We start from the raw sequence: 23,458 nt of genomic DNA, 5'->3' as shown, positions 1-23,458 counted from the left end.
ACGCCGCTCGGGGCTCCCCGGGGCGGGAAAGGAGCAGGGTAAGAGGGGCAGCGCGGGGGCCGCCCCCCAGGCCCTCCAGAAACAGACTGCCAGCCGGGCGAGCCGTGGCAGGTGGCGGCCGGGATCGGGGTCCCGCCCCCCCCGGGGTCCCGGCTCACCATCTGCCCCACACACACGCTGGCCGCCTCCATCATGGCCCCGTCGGCGATGGAGCGGGCCGACTCCTTCTCGATGTGCGGGTTTCCCGAGAGCAGCTCCTCCACCACCTGCCGGGCGAGGCAGACGGGGTGACCTCGGGGCTCGGGGCCACGGGCGGAGGCGCCAGGAGCCCTGGGCGGCGGGCGGGGAGCATACTTTACATTTCGATATTCTTCCAGGGTGATGCGGCCGTCGCTGTCGGAGTCATACATGTGGAACAGAACTGGGGGCGGCGGAGAGGGGGGGCTCCGTCAGGCGAGCTGGAGGGGACCCCGCGTCCCCCCGCTTCCCCAACCGTCCTGCTCCGAAGGCTACCTCAAAACGAGCCAAAGACACCCGTAATGACCCCCCCCCCCCCGTGGCAACCGTAGGGGTCAAGGGCCAAGGCCACGGGGCCAAACCGCCGCCCTCCTGGTGGGTGACCCTGGGCAAGTGACCTAACTTCTCTGAGCCTCAGCTCTCCCATCTGTACAACGGGAGTAACAGCAACAGTGTGTACTTCAGGGTGTGGCACAGGCTCAGTGAGCCACAAAGCTGGCGGATCGGGACCCGCGGTCCCCACACGCCGCGAGCACAGACGTGACACTCGCGTTGATGTGAAGACAAATCGACGTTATTTCAAAGTATCATCCCTTGGGGTGCCCGGCTGGCTCAGCAGGACAAGCGTGCAGCTCTTGATCTGGGGTCGTAACTTTGAGCCCCACATTCTGCAGAGATTACTTAAAAATAAAATCTTCAAACAAAATAAAAATAAAAAATAAAATAAAATCACACACACACACAAAAAAAACCCCCCAGGGAATCCCTGGGTGACTCAACGGTTTAGCACCGCCTTCAGTCCGGGGCCTGACCCTGGGAACCCAGGATCGAGTCCCAAGTAGGGCTCCCTGCATGGACCCTGCTTCTCCCTCTGCCTGTGTCTCTGCCTCCCTCTTTCTGTCTCTCGTGAATAAATAAAATCTTAAAAAAAAAAAAAAGAAAGAAAAAAGAAAAAGAAAAAGAAAGCATCACTCCTCAAAGACCCAAGAAGGCAGCGATCATCGGCAGGTCATGGGCCCCCTGCCAATATTCAGGCCCCTGGCTGGTCTGAGCCGGCCCCGGAGGGCACAAGGGACCTCAGCACCTCCTCCCCTCTGGTTATTCCACTTTGTGTCATTCACTTTGTTCCTGGACTGACATCACTCAGCATCCAGCAGCCCAAGGGGGGCCAGGAGCTGAAGTGAAGGCAGCCCCCGCCCCCCCAGCTCAGCCTCAAGCTAAGTCCCCTGCGCTGGCGTCGATCCAGCACAGACCAGACACCCCACGCCAGGCAACGTGCGGCAAACGTCTTCGCTTCTCATCCGCACGTGACCCTGTGAGGCGAGCCTGCCCTGAACCCATTTCACAGGCTGCACTGCGGAAGCTCAGAGAAGTTAGCGTGTCCACCCACGGCTGCCCTGTGAAGGGACGGGGCACCAGGGGCCCCCATGACCTCCGACCCGGCCCTTAGAGCAGGTGGGACACTGACACCCGGCTCCCCGCTGGCCTGGAGCACCAAGGGAGGAAGGGCCCGGCCAGTTCCCACCAGGCCTCACGTGCACATTCCAGAGCTAAATCCAGCCCGGTCCCCATGTTTACTTGTTCCTGCTAACGAGGCTGAGCCTCCTCGGGCGGAGGCAGCAGGATGTCAGGAGTCATGGGAAAGTCCACACGGGGAAGGGACAAGTGACACAGGCCACCCTGGGCCCCCGTGCAGCTGGCCAGCCCAGATCACGAACAAGTGGCTCCGGAGCCCAGGGCCCGGCGGCGGGGGGGCGTCCTCCAGACCAGGCCTGTCAGAGGCCCATCTGGCCAACTTGGCGCTGGGGGGCACGTTGGGGGTGGGGGGGCAAACAACGTCCCAGGACCTCCCCGGGTGCCCGTGCGACCTCACCGAGCTCCGAACCAGTGTATATTCACAGTCAGAGCCCCGTCCAAGGACCAAGCCCATGCGGCTGCTTAGCGGAGGGGCCCTGCTGCAGCCCAGCCCGTCCCAACCAGAGGCCCCCCCCTTTTCACCTTGGCTGAGAAGGTGATCCCCACCACCCGCGGGGGGGATCCTGGGGCCCTGGCGGCGGGCACTGAGCCCTGGGACCGGCCTCCCAGAGGATGCCGCTCGGCGCCCCCCCCCCCCCGGCCCACCCGCCGGCTGCAGGGATGCGGAGGGACCTGCGGAGACGCACGCACATCGCAGCTTCTCCTTCCGACACAGCTGCACCTGCTCCTCGTCCATGGTGGTGTCGATGGGCCGGAAGTAGGACATGATGGTCAGGAAATCCTCGAAGTTGATCTCGTCGGCCAGGCCGCTGGACCCCTTGCGCAGGTTCCTGGGGGAGCAGGGGGGCAAACGGGGCGGCGGCTGAGCCCTGCAGCCCGTCCTCTCACCACCGACGCCGCAGAGCGCGGCCTTCCTGGGCCCATGGTTCCCTGCGGCCGACAACTGGGCCTTGGCTTCCGCTGCCCAGTGGCCTGCTCGCGGGGCGCTAGGGGTCCCCAGAGTCTTAGCCCAAGGCCCGCACTGCCCCCCCACAGCTCACAGCCCTGGAGGCCCGGGGCAAGACCACAGCCACACAGCGGGGAGGGTTGGGGGGCTGCAGTGCACAGGGGTGGGCTCTCCAGAGAGGGGAAACCGAGGCAGCGAGCAATTCCGCAACTCCCCAGGCTACTTCTGCTGACCCCACCCGTCGGATCCGAAGCTGGCAAACTGCAGTCCCCGAGCCAGCCCCACCTGCCGCCTACTTCTGTACACTCCATGAGCCAAGGAAGGGCTTAGGTTTTTAAATGGTTGGAAAAAACATTTGCGGGAGTAAAAAACCCAAAGTAATAATAAGAATCCCATGAAATTCAGAGTTCCATGCCTATCGATAAAGTCTTATTGGCACACAGCCACGCCCATTCATTTCCTAACTGGGGCCGTTTTGTCGCCACCAGGGCCGAGACGAGCGGTGGTGACAGCCATTGCAGGCCCAACAAAGCCGAAAAGATCTACTCCGTGGCCTCCGGCAGGAACAGGCCGCGACCGCCGCTCCTCAGCAGCTGCCTGAAACTAGTAGCGTGGTCGGGCTGAGCAAGCGGCTTACTACCGAAGTGCAAAGTTTACTAATAACTTCAGACTTTTTTAGTAAGTCAAGGTGGGCTGGAGGTCGTCCCCTTGGCCGTGGAGGGGCAGGGAAGGGCCCGCGTCCCAGCCGGGGCTCCACGGGGTCCACCTTGTGGCCGCAGGGTGCTCAGCAAGTGGGCGGCTTCCATTCTTTTTACAAAGATGCCCCGTGTTTGGGTTTTATTTTTATTTTTTTAAGATTTTATTTATATGACAGAGAGTGACGGAGCGAACGAGCACAAGCAGGGGGAACAGGAGGAAGAGGAAGAAGCAGGCTCCCCACTGAGCAGGGAGCCCAACTTGGAGCTCGATCCCAGGACCCTGAGATTGTGACCTGACCCGAAGGCAGATGCTTCGCTGACTGAGCCACCCAGGCACCCCAAGTGCCCGGTTTAGAGCAGTAGTTTCATCCTTAACTGTCTGGTGACCCTGTAAACAATGGAGCCCTTGGAGGTGGGTAAGGGCCGTGTCCACACCGCCCCCCAAGACAGCTTCTCTGTTCACAGTCCTGTTCTTGAAGGGTCTCAGGAAAGCAAGGCTGGCTCTGGTCTTCCTTAAGAAGAAAATCCTGTCTCTGGCCCCCACTTCAAAGTCCTCCCTCACCCCCCTCGGAACTTCCAGGACAAGAAGCAAGGGATGGGTGAGGGCGTACAGGCTCTCAGCTGCAGGCCCCAGGCTGTTCTGGGCCCAGGCTTGGGGAGCCCATCCTTAACCTCGCCCTCCTCAGACACTTCCAGGCTGCCTGCCCGTCACCCACCATCCCCAGCAGGACCCTCCCACCCATGCTCTATGCACAGCCACATGAGCTCTGCAAAATGCGCTCGACCCTATTGCTCCTGCTTAAAGCCCTTGAAGCTTCAAATTTCAGGGTAAGCCTCAATCCCTCGGCCTGCTCCCCCAGGACCCAGGGGGTGCGAGTTGGTCTCACCATCCACCTTGGCCCAGCCCTACACACCCCCTCCTGCCACTCTCGGCTTCTCAGGGGCCCCCACAGGTTTGTTTCCATGTCCACCTCTGGACACTCCACATTCCCTGACTGCCTGACGTCCCTTTCCCCTTCCGTCCCACAGATAGCACCACAGCTGTCCTGACTTCGGACCCCCGAGGGAAGCAGGGAGTCTTTCCTGCCCCTGACTGACCACCCCAAAGTCCAGCGGCAAATGCTTGGGCCCTGCCTTCCTGTCCCCTTGCCAGACAGAGGCTTCAGCCCCAGCCCCGGGTCCAGGCCCCATCTCCTCGGCAGAGGCCACCACTCACGGACGGCAGCCCAGCAGACACCTGAATGTCTGCGCTGGAAACAAAGGTCCTGGAGCCGTTCTGGTTCCCCCAGGTGACAGACGAAAGCCAAGCTGTGTATGTGGAGTCAGGTTTGTTTTAAAGAATAACTGCATATGGTTTAACACACAGATTTTGCATTTCAACAGTATGCACCTAGGACACCCACGCCCCAATCAGGACCCAGAATATTCTCACGCATGCCAGGAGTGCCTTCTCTCCAGTCTGGACACACTCCCAGTCCTCCCTGCTGCCCTCGCAGTGTGTCCAGAGGACCAGCCTGCTAGGCCCTGGTCCCAGCCGGTCCCGCAGGCCCCAGGAAGCACGGTTTGCTGGAGAGGCACCCTTGCCCCTCCCTAGGTCACCTCATGTCATGGGAACCCTGGCCCCTCCAGCTCCACCCCATAGAAGTCTGGGTCCCTGAGGCCTGGCCGGCCTCCCAAGTGACCAAGTCTGCATGGAGCCTTTTGGAAACAAGCCTCACAGACACACAGGGAGGCGTGTGCCCACATCCTCACGCACACACCCATCTCATACCAGGCACCACCAGGCTCTGGGCACCCTGTGAGACCTTCCACACTAGACCCCCAACAGGCAGGTCAACTCCATGTCAAGGGGAGCCTCTCCCGGCCTGGCCCCCTCTCCCACCACCTGCCAGCACCCCCACCTCCTGCTCTGCCTCGCTGTCCACCAAGGCCTCCTTCCCAGATACTTCGGGCAGTCTGCTTTTGGCTCAGGTCATGATCTCAGGGTCCTGGGATCGAGTCCCACACTGGGCTCCCTCTGCCTACTTGTGCTCTCATCTATCTCTCTCTAATAAATCAATAAAAACTTTTAAGAAAGGAGATTCCAACCCCATCTCCAGCACAGACTGTGTGGCGTCCCTCTGGCAAATGTGACAACCGTCTGTGACGAGTCCTCTGCTCACCTCCAACCCCAGATCTAACCTTCCCCTCTGTCCTCTGTTCTTCCCTCCCCAGTGCCACAAAGCTGCTCGCTGCTCTCACCTTCACTCAGCACCCTGGCCTCCAGCTGGGGGACCGTGATACACCCGCTCCTGGGCCTCCATCCCCTATAGCCCACCAGCAGCCAGGGGCTGTGATCCGTACCCCACCTTAAACCCATCAGTGCCCCCACACTGCTGCTCCCAAGACACCTCTTGCTGGTGAAAGGGCTGCAGCATGCAGCTCTGCCCTCCCCACACCTCCCATCCTGCCTGGTCTCTCTGTGCTCTGGCCAGACCTCCTTTCTGCCACGCATAGTCCCCATACTTTCTGATGCCACAGGGCCTTTGCACATGCAGTTCTTTCCTCCCCAAACACCTCTCTCTGCTTTGTCTCATTAACTCTTGGTCACTCTCTCAGGCCTTGCCCCTCAGCCAAGACTCTGCAACTTCCAGGGCATCTGAGGACACCAACCCATACCCAGGAACAGGGGAGGCTCAGGGAGACTCAGCATCTTGCTTAGGGCTGCATGGCCCTGGCAGAACCAGAGCGGAGTGGCTGAGGTTCACAAACTTGAAACCTGTCCAAGAAGTCACCACCCATCTTCTGGCCACAACACACCTATTCCCTTCCTTCCTCTTTCTGCCGGTTCTCCCAGTTTCTCAGCCGCCTCTGTAGACACAGGGGTCAGGCCTGGGGCTCTGGTGTGTTTGCCCACAGGCCCCGACTGCCTAGGGAGGGCGTGTGCAACCCAACTCTTGATAGAGACTCAAACATACTGAGTCTCATGCAGTCATGCAAGTCAACTCCAACGACACTGGACATTTGAGGCCATGAGCTCCGGCTGGAACCTCAGCCCTAGGACACTGCACCACCACTCTGTGCTTCAGTTTCTCTGTAATTCATGGCAATGAGCAGAAAGATAGACAACATCATCTCAGTGGACCCTCAGCAACCCCATGAGGCAGATGCTACTGTGACCTCCATTGTACAGGTACAGAAACTGAGGTAGCCTCCAAGGTGGCTCCCAGTGATTCCCACCTCCTGGCACTCAGGAGTGTTGTCCCCTCTCTCCACATGAGCTGACCTAGCGACTCAATTCTGATGAAGAGAGCACAGCAAAAACGATGGATGCCCCCCGACAAGATTAGGTTACATATGATGGGGTCTTCCATCTCAGGGGCTCAACCTAGCCTCCTCTCTCATGTGGATGTTGCTCTGCAGGAGGCCAAGAGCTGCCGTGAGTGAGCAGCCCTGGGGAGGGGTCCCTGTGGTGCTGCCTGCTGCCAGCCACGTGTGTGAGCTTGGAAACAGAGCCTGCCCCAGTCGGGCCTTCAGATGACTGAGGTCACAGCTGTCCCTGGACCTGAGAAGCCAGCTAGCCCACACCTGGATCCCTGACAATGGACACAAACAGTGAGATAGTATGTGTTTGGGGGGCATCTGGGTGGCTCAGTCAACAAAGCATGTGCCTTCAGCTCAAGTCATGATCCTGCGGTCCTGGAATCAAATCCCACATCAGGCTCCCTGCTCAGTGTGGAGCCTGCTTCCCCATCTGCCTCTGCCACTACCCCTGCCTGCACGCTCTTGCTTGCTCACTCCCTCTCTCAAATAAATAAAACATTTTTTAAAAATAAGTATTTGTTTTAAACTGCTAAGAACTGGGATTATCTGTTATGCAGCCACAGCTAACTAACACACAGGCCCAGCGGGATTGGGTGAGCTGCCCAAAGTCAACCAGCTAGGTCTCCAGAGCTTGAGCTGTCTGCCCCCAAGCTGTGCCTCTGACTCCTACACAGCCCCCTCTCTTCTCTGCCTTGGTTTAAGGGGCGACTCTGAGCACACGAGCACCATACGTAGGTACAGGGGTAAAATGCCCCCTTGAGGCCAAAGTCACCTGCCATTGGGCTGGTTCAGGGATGAGGACCCACCTGTTGTCGAAGAAGGCACGGACGATTTTGGATCGGATTGGGTTGAGCTCCAGGTCAGGGACGTTATTGAAGTTCTCTTTGCTGAGTCGCAGTTAGGAGGAGAAACACCGGAAAGAGAGAGAGAGAAGAGACAGGGAAAACATCCCATGTCAGATGGCATGTTCACCACTCATCAGGCTGTCTTTATCAATCCTGAGCAGATCCTGTGAGAAGAGTCCAGAGACAAGACTGGAATACGCTGCACTGATCTGCCACCTGCTCGAACCTTTGCCCTGTAGGAGCGGGGAGGATTTGAAGGCTTTGAGATGCTCTATGTCCTGGAATTCACCCCCAGAAAAATGCAGACACACAAGATTTGCAACCCGTTCTGAGGGGTCGGGGACCACCTGAGGCCCACCACAGGCCCAGTCAGGAGACCCTGCTTTGGTCAATCTGTAATTGGGGTAGAATTCTTGCCGGGAGGCTGGAAGACAGTCTGGCAAGTCCTTGACAGGTGAATGGGGAATTAACACGTGACCCAGCACTTCTGCTCCTACAAACACATCCATGTAAGAACTTGTCCGTGAACGGCAAGGCAGCGTTACTCGTAACAGCCACAAAGTGGAAACCTCTCAAGTGTCTGTCACCTGAGAAGCACATCAATAACTTGTGGTCCATCCAGACGATGGAGTATTATTGGGCCACAAAGAAGGAAGGAAGTAGGGGTCCCTGCGCCAACACAGCCACAGCCAAGCCTTGAAAACATTACACATACTGAGAGAAAGAAGCCAGGCACTAACCTACACTGTGTATGATTTCACTCACATGAAATGTCTCGAACAGGTGGATTCGGAGAGATAGAAGGGAGACCAGGGGCAGCCAGGGGCCGGGGGAGGGGAACGACAGGTGTGACAGCTAAGGGTACCAGGTTTCTGAACAGGACGATCAAAAGATTCAAAAATTGGTCGGGCGGCTGGATGCACACCTTTCAGTATACTAAAAACCCTGTGGAATTGTACAATTTAATGGGCAAGTTGTATGGTATGAACCACAGGTCAGTAAAGCTGTTTAAAAAAAGAAAAAAGATGCTGGCTTGGGGGCAGGAGCGAATCACTGGGCACAGGTGTGACGGGTGGCGCTGGCAGGCCTGGCTCGCAGGGTGCCTGCCCAAACTCAAGAGCCAGTGTCTGTTGGTGCCACACTCTAGATTCCTAAGATCCCAGGCCTAAAGGCAGCAGCACACTCAGAATAGTTGCCAGGGGTGATGGAACACTACTCAGCCAGAAAAGGAACACAGTACTGATATATGCTACCATATAGACGAGGACAGTCACGGTGCTGAGAGGCCAGACGACATGCCCACATATAGGATCTGTTTTTCCACAATGACCAGAATAGGCATATCCAGAGACAGAAAACAGACTGTTGGTTGGTTGCTGGGGGCAAGGTGATAACGGAGTTGATGGCTAATCAGCACAGGGGTTTCTTGCGGGGGGCGGGGGAAGGGGGTGGTGACGAAAATGTCCTCAAATTAACTGCATACTTTTCTTGTTGATGTTTCTAGCAGCAATGTCCACAATAGCCACACTGTGGAAGGAGCCTCGGGGTCCATCGAAAGATGAACGGATAAAGAAGATGTGGTCTATGTATACGATGGAATATTCCTCAGCCATTAGAAACGACAAATACCCACCATTTGCTTCGACGTGGATGGAACTGGAGGGTATTATGCTGAGTGAAGTAAGTCAATCAGGGAAGGACAAACATTATATGGTCTCATTCATTTGGGGAATATAAAAAATAGTGAAAGGGAATAAAAGGAAAGGAGAGAAAATGAGCGAAAAAATCAGTGAGGGTGACAAAACATGAGAGACTCCTAACTCTAGGAAATGAACACGGGGTAGTGGAAAGGGAGGTGGGCGGAGGGTGGGGGTGACTGGGTGATGGGCACTGAGGGGGGCACTTGATGGGATGAGCACTGGGTGTTATGCTAAATGTTGGCAAGTTGAACTCCAATAAAATTTTTTTAAAGATTTATTTGAGAAAGAGAGAGCACAAGCGGTGGGGCGGGGCAGAGGCAGAGGGAGAAGCAGGCTCCCCGCTGAGCAAGGAGCCCAAAGTGGGGCTTGATCCCAGGACCCTGAGATCATGACCTGAGCTGAAGGCAGGTGCTTACCTGACTGAGCCGCCCAGGCGCCCCGACTGCCTACTTTAAGTGGTCGACTGTATGATATGTGCATTATATCTCAATAAGGCATTTAAAAAATTTTCTCTAAAATGTGTTTAAAAACCAAAAAGCAAAGAACCACTGCACTATGATCCCACTTATATAAAGAACAAAAGGTACCAGCACTAACCCATGTAGCCCAAAGTCAGGATGAAAGGTCAACTGCCTTCGAGGAGGGTAACCAGGAACATGAGGCGGCTTTGGGGCTGAGAATGTTCTGCCTTTGACTGGATGTGGGGTCATGGGTATGTTCAGTCTGTAAAAGTTCCCCTCTCTGTGAGCCGACACTTTTCCCCACATCATACTCCCCTCAGCCAGGAGAAGTCAGGCCAAAGGAGCCACGGGGAGCTTGAGAGAGAATTCTGGGAGGAGGGAAAAGAGGCAACCAGCAGCTCTGTGGCTGAGACCCCAGGCCCCCTCTGGTTTTCATTGGCCAAGGGGTCAGAACTTCTGCCAATCCTGCCTCGGCCTCAGTTTGCTATCTGTAAAGTGGACGTGCAGATGCCGCAGACAGCAGCACCCGCGCACCAGAGCACATGCAGAAGGGGCAGTCATTTCTAGAGCACCACGTCCTCAATGGCTTGCATGGCCGGGGGCAGTGCCAGTGCTCTGTAAGCCATGTGCCAACAGCTGAGTGGAAGGGATGGGGAGTATGGGCAGCGCTCGACCCCTGGTCTGTTCTGAGCACCCAGCTAGGGCCAGGCTGGGTCCCCCCACCGAGGGGTCCAGGCCGCTCAGATGCTCCGGGGACTTCCCTGTTGGAATCCTGCAGAGCATCAGCTTCCTGCCTGGGAACAGGCATTCAGAGGAGCTGCCTGCCCCCCAGAGCACCATGGTTGCAGACACACCTGGGAAGTGAAAGTGGGTCTGGTTAATTCCCCAGAAGGGACCAGAGGTCAACAGTGGGGAAGCTGCAGGTTCTCGGGGGCTGAGCGAGGCCCGGGCTCCCCTCCTGACAGGGGAAAAGATGAGGCAGATGCTAGGAACCAGGCTGGGGGCACAGCAGCCTGGGCCCTGGCCTCTGGGGGGTCTGTGCTGGTGTCCTTGAAGCCCAGCTGCCCCCTTGCTCCTCTGCACAGCACCTGCAAGACCCACACTCAAACCCTGGCTCTCCCTCACAGGCACCTGACAGATGTTCCATGCCTCAGTTTCCTCATCTGTGAATTGGGTGCAGACACAGCACCACCCACAGCAAAGGGGCAGTGAAATCCAAGACACCAGGATCTGGCTCAGGATCTGCTCCTGACCAGGCACATGATCTTGGGTGAGCCTCTCCATGTCCCAGAGCCTCAGGTTTATCATCTGTAAAATGGGGATCACTGGAATGTCTGGGTAGCGTCATTGGGTTAATGAAATGAATAAGTCTGATAAATACACACATGGTGCTTAGCAGGCTGCCTGACATACAGTAGCTCTTCATTTTAACGTTAGGATAAGAGGCGTGCCTGGGTGGCTCAGTCGGTTAGGTGGCCGACTCTTGGGTTCGGCTCAGGTCACAATCTCGGGGTCCCGGGATCGAGCCCCTCATCGGGGCTCCACACTCAGCAGAGTCTGCTGGAGGATTCTTTCTCCCTCTCTCCCTCCCTCTGCCCCTCCCCCTGCTCCAGTGCACACCTGTGCATGCAGACTCTCATTCCCTGAAATAAATGTTTTAAAAAATAAATGAATAAAATTAGGACCATAATAATAGCAGCTAACCTTCTGCGTCCTCCCAAGGTGACAGGCATTGCTCTAAGAGCTTTACATTATTCTCCTATAAGGCAGACGCTTATCCCCATGTTAAAGATGGGGAGACTGAGGCAGAGAAGTAAAGAAATTTCAGACTGCTGAGGAGGATACCGACGGACTGGCGGCACGCAGGATCCCCTGGAACCAATGCTAGAAGACTCAGGTCTGGCTGTCGGGCCCTTGCAGACACTCCCGGATATTTGCCAACTTCCTCTTTTCAACAAGTCGACTGCAGGCCAGGAGCCCAGAGCCTGGGAGAGGCTGACCGCAGTTTAATGCCCCGTAAATGCCAGTTTCGGGCCTGTCCTCCTTCCTCCCCACCCGCCCCCAGGTGCCCACTGGGCTGGTAGGACCGGCTCGGCAGCAGGTGTCCGGGCGCAGGCCACAGCGTGGGAAAGGGCTCTCCTCCCTGTGAGCCCAGGGCTCCGGGGCCTGAGCTCCAGGTCTGGTGATGCTGCCGCAGTGACCAGCAGGGAGGGGTCCCCCACAGAGGCCCCAGGGGCACACCACTTGCATACCTCCTCCCAGGGGTTGAGCCCAGGGCGTTAAAGATCCCGTCTCCCCGCCAACAGCATCCCGAGGGCTTCCCCTATGCCAGGCTGTGCTAAGGGCTCTGCAAACACTGCTGTGTTTAATCAGCTCATCAGCCCCCACACACCCATAATCCCCATTTTACAGGCGAGAAATGGAGACCTGGGGAGGCGAAGTGATGAAGCCACGGTCCCACAGCTAGGAGGGGAGTTTTGAATTCAGCCCTAACCACCCCATATACTTCCTCTGGGTTGTATGTTTTTACCTCAAAGAGAAAGAACAACTGAAATTTTGGTTGGGGATCTGTCCCCCACCCCAGCCCCTAGAGGCCCCATCTGGGACCCAGAAAAGAAGGCAAGACAAGCACCCAGCCCCCGCAAGGGAAGGAAAGACTGAGAAACCACCAAGGAGGGGCTCTTCCGCAAGGCTCATGGTGTGGGCTGGTTTCCGGCAGCTCGGAGGACCAGCTCAACCGCAAAGCTCTCTGCAGGCTTGGGGCTGGCCTCAGCCTCCACCAGGGCAGAGCACCCCTGGGAGCCGAGGACACAGCAAGGCCCCCAAGGTTCCCAGACCGGAACCCCAGGCCTTCCTTCTCACACTGGCCCATCTGAGAGGGGTCTTTACTCTGGGGCCTGCCTGCCCGATGCTCCTGGCCCCCCCACCCCTCCACTGCACACAGTCTGGCAGTTGACATCTCTCGCATGGGGGCCACGAGATAGTATACACTGGGGAAACCGACCCCCACGGGGACTCACTTACCCGGAGTCTCCCACACAACAACGAACTACTCAAAGTGTAGACCAGCAGGATCAGCATCATTTGGAGTTTGTGAGAAACACAGAGCTGCTGCTCATGCGCAATCAGAACCCTCATTTTTAACATGATCCCCAGGGAACTTGTGTGAAGGTTAATGCACATTCCTAGAAACACTAGGAATTCCCTAAATGCACCAGGCCGTCTGTCCCATCCATGTGCTTTTGCACAAGAGCTGAGCCGGTGTTAAACCTTCCCAGGAAAGAGTCTCTATACAAACTTTATGTTCGGGGCACCTGGGTGGCGCAGCGGTTTGGCGCTTGCCTTTGGCCCAGGGCGCGATCCTGGAGACCCAGGATCGAATCCCACGTCGGGCTCCTGGTGCATGGAGCCTGCTTCTCCCTCTGCCTGTGTCTCTGCCTCTCTCTCTATATCTCTCTGTGACTATCATAAATAAATAAAAATTAAAAAAAAAACTTTATGTTCGGGGCACCTGGGTGGCTCAATAGGTGAAGCGTCTGCCTTCAGCTCAGGTCATGATCCCGGGGTCCTGGTATCCAGCCCTCGGTCAGACTCCCTGCTCAGCAGGCAGCCTGCTTCTCCCTCCCCCTCTGTCCCTGCTGCTCCCCACTCGTGCTCTCTCTCAAATGATAAATAAAAATCATTAAAAAAAAAAATGAACGCTGCTCTACACTTTGGTGGCGCCCAGCAATGAACACGGCTCCCTTTCTCTTTGCCTTGTATGTCCGTGGTTCCATTTACTCACTCCACATTCAGCGGTCTGATGGATCTAAAAATATTTTTGTAATGTGGCTCTATCTAATCAGACCTCCCGCTGGCCTGCATCACTCTGTCTGAGGTATTCCACAGTGTCTATTTCTGGGGGTGCTGAGCCCGTCGCAGCGCTCTCAAGAAGTAAAGTATGCTGTTTAAGACGTTCACCGGTGAAGTGGCCCCACTAAAGAAAGGAAAAGTGCCAGAAGCAATTACTGTATTTCCCTCATGACCTAAAATTCATATCTATTCATGGGTTTACTTAGGGAGGGGGCTTCCCGGCTAGAACAGAAGCTCTTGAGGACTGGAGACAAGTCTGCACAGCATAGGGACTCAATCAGTGTGTTAGATGATTGTTTTCTCTTCAAGCATTTCTCCAAGAAGACTCTGAGCTCCGTGCTTTGTGGTCAGAGTGGACTAAGGTTTTGGGGTCCTGAAACATATAATTTAGAGGAGCCCTTAAACAAAAAGAATGCAGCGTTATGATTTAAAAAAAAAAATCAGGGGCACCTGGGTGGCTCAGTGGGTTCTGAGACTCTTGAGCTGCTGCCTTTGGCTCAGGTCATGATCCCAGGGTCCTGGGATCAAGCCCAGAGTCAGGCTCCCTGCTCAGTGGGGAGTCTGTTTCTCCCTCTCCTTCTCCCCCTCCCCCTAACTTGTGCTCTCTAATAAATAAATAAAATCTTTGAAAAAATAAATAAAATTCTATCTCATTTATTTTTTTAAAAATGGTTGCAGGCCCTTGTTCGGAGCACACATGGAGTGGGGCTCTGATACAGCAGCTCTGAGGCCCCAGGGGGAGGCCATCCCTGGACATCCTTAGAGAATTTTCAGGAGAAGGGACTCACCAAACACGGGTAGGAAATGGATTAAAATTAAATCCCTTCTGGCAAAAAAAAAAAAAAAAAAAAAAAAAAAAAATCCCTTCTGGCAGTTTTTACCTTGTGGGAATTTTCTTTTTTAACTATACGCAATTTGTCAAAGCCAAATTCAGAAACTCAATTCTTCATTAACTTTCTAATGCAATTTACAAAACTTACTAGTCTATGTTTAAAGCCTGCAGGTTTAGATGATCGCTTTTAAGGGGCTCTTTGCACTTGAGGCATCCACCTCAACCCCCATTCCACTGGACTCGAGGAAGCTCTGGAGCACCTCATTCTCTGAGAAGGCAGGGCAGAGTGTCACCTCCCATACCCCTCCCAGACGGCGGCAATGGGGGCCTCACCCTGGGGATGCTGGGCAATGCCTTTCACAACGTTCAAAGGTAAACATTAACCAATGAAGCTCCAGCACAGCCCACAGCTTCCTGGATGTACCCAGGTATCAGAGAGGTGGAAGGCCCAGCCTAGGGTCACTCAGGAAACCCTTGGCAATGTGGGGAAGGTGCTGAGGACCCGATCACAGCCCATAGCTGTTCATCCCTTCTGCCCTGGGAGAATGGGCAGGAACACCTGGGGTTCTGCGAGGGGGCCCTGCAGGCAGGCCTATTTGCATAAAATGATCTATCACCTCCTTTTTTTTTTTTTTATTGAAGTTCAATTTGCCAAAATATAGCATAACACCCAGTGCTCACCTCCTGTCTCTATGCAGCTGACACTCACCTCCCAGTAGAGACTGCAAGACACTGGAACAGGGCTTCGATGATGGAGATTATATACGCCCACCCTGGGATGATAAGGCTGGAGGATCTTCAGGTGGCAGAACAGGAAGACTGAGGTCCCTAGAGGCCACTGCCCAAATGAAGGCAATGCCCACAGCTTCCTTGCAGAGGGATTTCAGCACTGGGCTCAAATCCCAGCTTCTCCACTTATGAGCTGTGTGACTCGGGAACAGGCACCTGACCTCTCTGAGGCCAACTTTCCCATCTATAAAATGGAGTATAGCTGTTCCCACCACTACTTCCTGTAGGGTTTTTTTTTTTTTTAAGATTTTATTTATTTATTCATGAGAGACACAGAGAGAGGCAGAGACACAGGCAGAGGGAGAAGCAGGCTCCCTGCAGGGAGCCAGATGGGGGACTCAATCCCAGGACCCCAGGATCACTCCCTGAGCCAAGGGCAGATATCCAACTGCTGAGCCACAAAGGCAACCCCTGTGGGGTTTTATAAGATTGAAGTTACGTGCTCCAGCTACACAGCACACAAAACATGCTCAATTAATAACAGCTTGCATCCATGAATAGTTCCTATGAGCCTGGCCTCAGATAAATTCTTCCCCAGGGATACGCACACCCAAGGGGGGATACAGCACGGACGTATTCCATGCATTGTGGCTCATAAAGAACTTTGGCGGTCCTTATACTCCCTTCCTCCTCATTACTTTGCTTTTTCCTATTCATTCAACTACCCAGGAGTGGCACTCCCAGAGCATCTAGTATATTTCCAGCCTGGATGTAGCACTAGGATCAGGGAAAAAGACCCAGTTCCTGACCCTTATTGGGGCCAGCAGTCTGTTAGGGGCACAGCTGCGATTCTGTAAATGGTGGGATGGGCCCCCCAGGAGAAGACCATGGGAGTGCAGGGGACAGGAGTGTTATCTTGGAGGAGGTGATGTCCACAAGTAGCCCTCAGCAGAGGAAAAACCAGCATTCGAAGCCCTTGGTGGACCCCAGCTAGAGTATGGACATGGGGATGCCTGGGTGGCTCAGCCATTGAACATCTGCCTTCAGCCCAAGGTGTGATCCCGGGTCCTGGGATTGAGTCCCACATGAGGATCCCTTGGAAGAACTTGCTTCTCCCTCTGCCTAGGTCTCTGCCTCTCTTTGAGTATCTCTCATGAACAAATAAAATCTTAAAAAAAAAAAAAAAGAGTACAGACGTGACCTCAAGGGCACAGGGACGCCTCGGGGCCTGCGAGCTGGGGCTGCTGAGTCCAGGCAAACACACGCAGGGCTTGCGTGAGGGCAGGTGGGAAAGGCATGATGTGTATGAAGGTCCTGGGGGTGGGTGTGCAGGAGACACAGACAGGCCAGGATGGGTGGGCAGAGCTCAAGCTGGTGTTCCCCTGCCCTGACCTAGCCCACAGGTGGGAGGCAGGAGCCTGCAACGTCAGTCCCGGAGTGCCTGCGGGGGTGCAGCCTCCACTCACCTGACCCAGAGGGATGACTGGGCATTGTCCTCTGTGCTAGGGAGGCCAACCTGTCTGTGACCCTCCATGCTTGTTGGAAATGCAGAGTCTGGGGCCCCTCTCTTGACCTGTGAGTCAAAACCTGTGTGGTAACATGGTTCCCAGGGGATCACACACACATTCCCACTGGCCATCGCACCAGGAGGCAGAGCCAGGTGCTGAAGCTACCTCCTGTGGCTGCGGGGAGGACGTAAGGGGCCCTGGGAGCCTGGCACGGTGCTGACAGCGTCATCAAGGCAACTTCCCAGAAGAAACCCTGCTTCTGCTAAGACCTAACAGCCGTGTTGGATTTAGTCAGAGGGATGTGAGACACAGCGGGGAGGCCGCAGGCTTGAGGGGGATGGAGGAGGATGGAAAGGCTGCACAGATGGGCACCTGAGGCCTGGTTGGTGGGGCAGGAGAGCTGGGTGGCCCTCAGGCTGGTTGGTGGGGGATGGATGCAGGAGCACCTGGTATGCCCCAGGCACTGTGCTGGCTGCCCCAGGGATGTGTGGTGCAGGTGCTGGTTAGAAACACAGAGTCTCAGGCCCCACACACCTGCCCAAGCCAAGCCTGCCTTAGGAAGGTCCCCGAGTGATCTGCACACACACTCCAGCTGGGAAAGAATGTGTGTAGAGCCCAGTGGTTCAGTCTGTCCTTGCAAAGGCCCAGGAGGAGCCCCTGGGCAACAAAGGGCTCGGATGCTAGGATCCCAAGCTGGGAGGGGCCCCTGGGCATCACAGCCAAGTGCCCACAAATCCAGCTCAGAGCAGAATCATCCTGCACATATATGCTCACTGTCAGTGTCCAGATCAAACCCTGCAGGACCAGGCTCACTCGGTGGATGTGGAGACAGGTTCAGAGACACAAAGCAACTAACGCCAACTCACAGAGACCCCGACACAAGAGGATTCTGGGGTAATTTGCTTCCCATGCCAGGGTGTTTGCCTCTGTTTTCCCCAAGTCTGAAAATTAAACACATGCTGAAGTTGAACTGAAAACCTCTCAAGAGTCGAGACCCATGGACCCCTAAGCACAGTAGCCTGTTCCAGGGCTGGGGAGCACGGCTTGCTGGGAAATTACTTTGAGAAAGGGGGCCTCTCCTTCACACGTCGCCTGCTGTGAACTGCATCCCACAGCTCAGGTACCAAGCACCTGGCATAGAGCACGTGCCTGTAAACGGGGGAGGTGGAGGGGGGCCTTGACACGTCCATGTTCTAATATCCAGGTGCACGGGTACCTGGCCTTAGACTCCCAGGTGCCCGGCTGAGGGGATCGCCCCCTGCACCCATCCCTGGGAAACCACTCCACCCTCCATCCCTGCTCCTGGCTGATGACCCAGCTGCACCCCCAGCCCCGGCCCTGGTGATGGGCTCAGACTCAGACCTGTAACACTGTCAGGGCCAATAAGCAGCCAGGTGACTTTCTGCTGGGCTCATTCCCTCTCCTTTCCTGGGCTTAGCAGGTGTCTCGGACAGAATTAAAGATCCCAGCCCTACCTGGCTCGAATCCTGCCTTGGAACAATCACATTGAGACAGGAAGCCACAGGAACCATGAGACCACCAGAAGCTGAGCTCTGGGAATGGAAGCTCTGAGAGAACAGTGCATGGGATTACCAACATGCTTTTGTTTAGACAGACAAGGGAAGTGGATATTTTATCTGTGTGTTTCCATAACACTTGGGTGAAATATAAGCCTGTTTACTAAGACAAAGGAAGTTTTCCTGGATTATTCGAATGTTTATTTTGAAGTTCGAAGACTGTAACCTTCAGACCTTGAATATTTATTTTAGGAAACTACATCTGTTAGAAAGCTTGTGGTAGTGCGCTGTTCACCGTGCGTTGGAAACTCTCGCTTGCCACGGTTCAACTGTTGAAGCTTCCTGGCCAACTCTGTGACGACCAAGCATGCGAACGAGGACCTCTCACTAGCCTTGTTCTGTAGGACTCAACCCACGTCTATGACCAAACACGCTCTCCTAGGATAAGGAGGACAGTTGAAGGCATTCCTCTTCATTAAAAAAGTAACCTCCATAGCTTCTAAAAGATTAACATTAAAAATGCAATGTAGGATGGCCAGTTCCCTTGACAGGGATCAGGTAGGATGGCCAGTTCCCTTGACAGGGATCAGAGCCTGCTGCCCGCCATCTTGCCTGAGGCCGGAACTAACTACCGTGAGGAAGCAGAGTCAAGAGACATTCAACACATGCTCAATGTCTACCTGGGATTCAGGCACGGAGGCCCAAAGCATTTGAGGAAGTCGGGGTAGGGTAGGCGTAGCTGACTAGCCCACTGTCTTCACTCCAGTTAGACATTCCTGATCCCAAGAGAAACAGGTGTGGCTCTAGATTGGCTCTAAAACATCTTGTCTAGAAGGGACCGAAAGAATTACAACAACTATAGGTTTGCTGCGGAAGTGGGGCAACCCAGGGACTCTTCCAGAGTCCCCCTGCATTCAGGGAAAGAGAGAGAGAGATGGCAAGAGAAATCCTCCATTGGCCTGCCCAACGGCCAAACCCAACTGCACACCTTACCGAATGGTGGGCTGGTCTCCACTCAGCTGCTTAAACCTCCGGTGGAGCTGCTCGATCTGGTCTGACGAGACTGAGAAGCAGGGGAGGGAGGAGATGGGAAGGAGGAGAGAGGAGAGGGGGGAATGGGGAGAGAGAGACAGAAGACATTAGTGACCACTGAACCAACTCAGGAGCTACCAGCAGGAGGCTGGTGACCTTCTCCTGCCTCATCCCCACCCTCCCATTCCATCATTCTCCTGCATCCCCCACCTGAGCACCACTGGATGAAGACTCCAACAAGCGTTTCCCATCCTTCCTGACGATGCAATTCTGGGGTTATTAATTCTGTCCCCTTGACAATACAACTTGTACTACTAACGGCAGCTCCTGGGATGGCATAGACATGAGCCAGGTCATCTTCCCCTTCCCCAGCCCGACTTCCTCCCCTCCCACTCCTGAAGACAGGTGTTCTAGCTGAGCAAGGGGCTTCGTATGCCCAGTCACATATTGCGAGACAGAGGAGTATGGGAAGGAAAAGTGGTTCAGGCTGGAAGGGATTTTTGGGAGACATGTGGTGAGACACAGAAGGAGAATCTGGTACAGCAAGGAGACTGGAAGGAAAAGAAATGGGATTTTTTGATCATCGTGCTATGGATGATATATGTAGATCTCCCCAATAGTTTTAGAAACTAAAAACTAAAAATATAAAATAAATTAAAAAATAAAATAAAATAAATAAAACTAAAAAATAGTTTTAGTATGAGAGTTTTTCTTAATTACCATTTCAAGGCCGGTGGGCCAGGTTTTTTCCACAGAGGAAACTGGTCCTTGTGCGTTCCCATATTCATAATGGTTCTGGCCACACCAGGGCTTAGTTTATGAAATGCAAAGTATGAAACACTGACCTATGTCTTCTCACTTCATCCTCAATACAACCCTGTAGGGGAGTAGATACTCTTCTGTCTCATAACTTGAAATTGAAAAATGCAGGTCAGACCACTTTCAACAACACAACCAGTAATTGGCAGAGCTTGGATCCATCTCCCAAGCCTGCCCTCAACCGCTACTCAGGATCTCCTGTCTGACCATATATCCTGGTGTGCAAGGTCTTCACACTTGGCCCCCAGGGACTACATATAGTTTAGGCAGAACTTGCCAAACAGGCTCTGGGCTACCAAGCCAGCTCCCCCCCTGCCTCCTCCCAGCAGTTCCCATGCATTAAACATCTTTTCTCCTCCTATTGCAGAGGCAGCTAATTTCTGGAACCAGCTGATCATCTCATTTCCTGTTGGTTTTTTTTTCAGAATTTTTAAAAGTCATCTCTATCCCCAACCTGGGACTCCAACTTATAACCCCAAGGTCAAGAGTCACATGCCCTACCAACTGAGCCACCCAGCACCTCCCACAACCACCATTTTTTTTTTTTTTTTTTTTTTTGGTCTCAGGACCAGGTCATATCTCTTCAAGAATCTGCAGCTCAGATTCTCCAGCCTCCCTCAAAAGCCATTATTGGTGAGAAAATACTCATGACTGCCAACTGGTCCGGAGGGCTTGGAGTGCCAGATGCACGGCTCCACACACAGGCTCATCTCTTCCCTATGACACCCGGGACAGGTCTGTATCCCCATTATAGATGCAGAAACTGACCCTTGGAAAGGTTGGATAACCACTAGGGGTGATGACTACTTTTCTGGAGGATGATACAGCCATTTATATCACATGTATATCAGCAAAGACATTTGTAGACTCAATGACCTAGCAATTCCACTCTTGGGTACATATCCAACAGAAATGCATGCTCGTGCTTATGAGAAAATGTGCAGAAGGAGGTTCATGGCAGTACAGTTTCAACAGCCCCTCAACTGGAAGCCATCCGAATGCCAAGCAATGGCAGGACAGAAAAAGTGTTCCAGTGTGGTCTAGTCAAGCAATGGAATAGTACACAACACTGAATGTGAACCAACAGTATGTGTTGTAAACTCGGGTGAGCTTTAAAAACACAAAAATGGGCATCTGGCTGCCTTAGCTTGTGGACTGTGCAACTCTTGATCTCGGGGTTCTGAGTTTGAGTTCCACACTGGGTGGAGATTACCTTAAAAAAATAAAAGTCTTAAAAAAAACAAAAAACCATAAAAACAAGCAAAAGAAGTCAGACATGAAAGAGCACATACTTTAAGATTCCATTCAAATAAAGTTCAAGAACAGGCAAAAGTCATCTACAGTGTTAGAAGTCAGGATAGAAAGGCTACATTCTGGACGATTCCAGTTCTCTGACATTCTGGAAAAGGCAAAACTACAAAGACATGAAAAGTAGTCATCACCCCTAGCGGTTTGTCCAACCTTTCCAAGGGTCAGTTTCTGCATCTCTCTGTCAGAGGTTGTGGAGGTGAGGGCTGAATAAGTAGAGCAGGAGGGCTTAGAGCAGTGAAACGATTCTGTAGGGCCCCGTCGTGATGGAGGCACATCACTATACATGGGCCCAAACCCACAGAATGCACAACACCAAGAGTGAACCCGAAGGTACACTATGGACTTTGGGCAATAATGACATGTCATGTAGGTTCATCAACTAGATCTAACGTAGCACTCGGGGGAGGGTATTGATAACGGCAGAGGCCATGCATGTGTGTGGGGGTGGATATATGAGAAAACTAGAATTTCCCCTGAATTTTCCCCTAAAACTTCTGATAATAATGATGATATTATCATAGGTTTTTTTTTAAGAGGTGAGCAGAGGAAGGAGGAGAGAGAGAATCTTAAGCAGGCTCCACTGTCCAGTGGGAGTATGACGTGGAGCTCCATCTCACAACCCTGAGATTATGACCTGAGTCAAAATCAAGAGTCAGATGCTTAACTGACTGAGCCACCCAGGTGCCCCTCTCTTAATGTTTAAAAAAGGAAGTCAGAATAGTGGTTGCCGCTGAGAGGAGAGTAGCAATTTGAATGGGGCATGAGGGTGGCCTCTGGGTACTGGGAATATTCTATTTCTGATCCTAGTGCAGGTTATATACACATGTTCTAAGCAAGTTTATGAACTATATTCTCGTAGATGATGTACTTTTCAGTACATGGTATCACAATAAAAGGTTTACATGAAAAAGTCAGTAATTCTACTTGGCAAGAGGGGCACCTGGGTGGCTCAGCAGTTGAGCATCTGAGCTCAGGGCGTGATCCTGGAGTTTGGGGATCGAGTCCCACATCAGGCTCCCTGCATGGAGCCTCCTTCTCCCTCTGCGTATGTCTCTGCCTCTCTCTCTCTCTCCGCCTCTCATGAATAAATGAATAAAATCTTTAAAAAAATTCTACTTGGCAAAAATTTGTTCTAAAAAAAATAAATCCAAAAAAATAAAAAATAAATAAAAATAAAAAATAAAAAAATAAATCCAATGAGAACAAAACATGAATATATAAACATGTTCACCTTTATAGTCTTTTAGATTTTATCTTTAAGTAATCTCTATGCCCGATGTGGGCCTTAAACTTACAACCCCGAGATCAAGAGTTGCACACTCTACCAACTAAGCTTGTCAGGTGTCCCACCTTCATATTCTTACCAGCTTAAAAACTAGATGCAACCTAAGTGCTCACCAAAAAGCAGGTTGGTCAAATATTTTATGGTATGCTCAGCCAGTTAAAAAAAGCCTGCTGCTTTTAAAAAATGAATAGTTATGTCTCTGACATGCACATACATTCCACCTATAATGTTGTTTAAAAATGGCTTGCTACAGGAGCTCCTGGCTGGCTTAGTTGACAGAGCACATGACTCTTAATCTTGGGGTTGTAAGTTCAAGCCCCACGTTGGGTGTGGAGCCTATTTAAAACAAAACCACCACAGCTTGCTATAAAAACAGCATGACCTCATGCTGGGGAAAATGTGTAGATGTGTACAAATGCATGTAAGTAATGAAAGAAAATCTGGACTTATTTTCCCCAAATAATAGCAATTGTCTCTCGTGGTAGCAGGATTAAAGAGTTTGTTTTGCTTTGATTCATCTATATTTTCCAATTTTCTCTAACACACAATGCCTATTTATTAGTCACATAATAAATATTTTAAGCACACAATATGGTCCCAAATGGGACAGCCCAGGGATCTCGAAAACCCATCTGTTGGCGGAGTACCATGTTCTGTGTGCCCATGTTCCAATTTAATCCTTTTCGAGATCCTAGAATGGAGAGACTCTCCCATTTTACAGAAGAACAAACTAAGGATCTGAAGGGATAGGTTAACTTGCTGAAATTCACTGAACTTGAAAGGCAGACCCAGAATTTAGGTTCAATTTGTCTGGCAGAGGGGATCCTTGGGTGGCTCAGCAGTTTAGTGCCTTCCTTTTGCTCAGGGCATGATCCTGGAGTCCCAGGATCAAGTCCCACATCAGGCT

General features: G+C 53.1%; 1 protein-coding gene across 2 annotated transcripts in view; it reads right to left on the bottom strand.

The window, feature by feature from the left end:
- TESC (tescalcin) overlaps positions 1–23,458 on the bottom strand; it is a 47,897-nt gene that overhangs the window by 5,670 nt on the left and 18,769 nt on the right. The window contains exons 2-6 of one of the 2 annotated variants that reach the window (XM_055321797.1): positions 19,098–19,167; positions 7,467–7,547; positions 2,386–2,543; positions 360–421; positions 159–266 (exon numbers count right to left, since the gene is read on the bottom strand). In XM_055321797.1, coding sequence (XP_055177772.1) covers positions 159–266; positions 360–421; positions 2,386–2,543; positions 7,467–7,547; positions 19,098–19,167 — 479 coding nt within the window. The remainder of the gene's footprint in view (positions 1–158; positions 267–359; positions 422–2,385; positions 2,544–7,466; positions 7,548–19,097; positions 19,168–23,458) is intronic. The other variant, XM_055321799.1, reaches the window with a different exon arrangement.

Source organism: Nyctereutes procyonoides, unplaced genomic scaffold (assembly GCF_905146905.1).
Source record: "Nyctereutes procyonoides isolate TBG_1078 unplaced genomic scaffold, NYPRO_anot_genome, whole genome shotgun sequence".
Classification (NCBI taxonomy): domain Eukaryota; kingdom Metazoa; phylum Chordata; class Mammalia; order Carnivora; family Canidae; genus Nyctereutes; species Nyctereutes procyonoides.
The sequence above is the reverse complement of the archived record's forward strand: the minus strand, read 5'-3'. Positions and strand labels throughout refer to the sequence as shown.